The 1,310-nt window shown below is 38.8% G+C and overlaps 1 protein-coding gene across 1 annotated transcript in view; it reads left to right on the top strand.

Moving 5' to 3' along the window:
* The window catches only part of LOC110446554 (MAPK regulated corepressor interacting protein 2-like), a 6,382-nt gene extending 5,593 nt beyond the window's left edge, over window positions 1–789 (top strand). The window contains exon 6 of the mRNA XM_021491756.1: window positions 383–789. Within this exon, the coding sequence (XP_021347431.1) occupies window positions 383–453 (71 nt within the window). The 3' untranslated portion in view covers window positions 454–789. The remainder of the gene's footprint in view (window positions 1–382) is intronic.
* The last annotated feature ends 521 nt before the right edge of the window (window positions 790–1,310 follow it).

The raw sequence follows: 1,310 nt of genomic DNA, 5'->3' as shown, positions 1-1,310 counted from the left end.
AGATTAATAACAGGTGAGCGATGCAGGCCCATTGGGCCTCTTGTTATTCATTGTGCTTGTTGTTACTTGTAGTATATAGACAAATTCTCTGATGCCAAGGACTGTTCTAGACAAATTCTGAACAATTTATAGGTATATTTCCTCTGGAGAGAAAAAAAATCAGAATGGCTTAAAATTTCCTTCTAATACGAAAACTTCGTTCTATGTGATAAAAATCCAATGTTCCCCTAAATTGCAATAATTGGTAAATCCTCCTAAACAAAGATTGGTCCATGTCAAGGAGAAAAATCTAGGTTAAACATGGATCATAATTTCTAAAATATTTCGGGGTGTTTTTTTGAAGAGCAATTGTAATGATTTCTTTCATGATTCATTATTTTAGGTTTTGAAGCCTTTGACCTAGCAAGCTACTGGGGAACAAGAACCATGCAGAAAATAACAGGCTCCAGCTGAAGTAACCAGACAATTGATCATTGCCAGATGTCTTTCAAGCTGTCCCACAGTGATACTCTTACAGGGTCAGCTACCACCCCTTGTGCCTTGATGGACTTACCCTACTCCGCATAGAAGTATATCTATAGATAAGTCACAGGGGGAGGTCTCACTGTGGTATCAAAGGAATGAGAGGTGATTGTATGATGAAGAATGAATTTCCTGTATGCTACTTTAATTTTTATTTACTGATAGATTTGTACCTACAGTAATATATGCTGTAGCTTTGGCAGCCAAATCTGCACTGAGCATGTACTGTCGGATTGGTAAAGGAAGTTACGATTTCATTTAACATTTTTAGCTCACCTGGCACGAAGTGCCAAGTGAGCTTATGCCGTGGCGCGGTTTCCGTCGTCCGTCCGTCCGGTGTCCGGCGTCAATATTTTACTTTAAACGACTTCTTCTTAATAACCGAAAGGCCTAGGGTGTCAATATTTGGCCAGAAGCAAACTTGGATGAAGGGCTACAAAGTTTGTTCAAATAAATGACCTTCACCTATTTTCAAGGTCACAGGGGTCAAATATGTCAAAAACTTTAAACATCTTCTTCTCAATAACCAAAATGCCCAGGGAGATGATATTTGGCCAGTAGCATGCTTGGGTGAAGGGCTACCAAGTTTGTTCAAATGAATGACCTTCAATTATATTCAAGGTCACAGGGGTCAATTGTATTAAAAAACCTTTAAACAACTTCTTCTGAATAACCAAAATGCTCAGGGTGATGATATTTAGCCAGTAGCATGCTGAGATGAAGTGCTACAAAGTTTGTTCAAATGAATGACCTTCACCCATATTCAAGGTCACAGGGGTCAAATATGT

The sequence above is a fragment of the Mizuhopecten yessoensis genome, unplaced genomic scaffold, assembly GCF_002113885.1.
Source record: "Mizuhopecten yessoensis strain PY_sf001 unplaced genomic scaffold, ASM211388v2 scaffold2781, whole genome shotgun sequence".
Taxonomy (NCBI): domain Eukaryota; kingdom Metazoa; phylum Mollusca; class Bivalvia; order Pectinida; family Pectinidae; genus Mizuhopecten; species Mizuhopecten yessoensis.
This window is presented reverse-complemented; position numbering and strand designations above follow the sequence as displayed.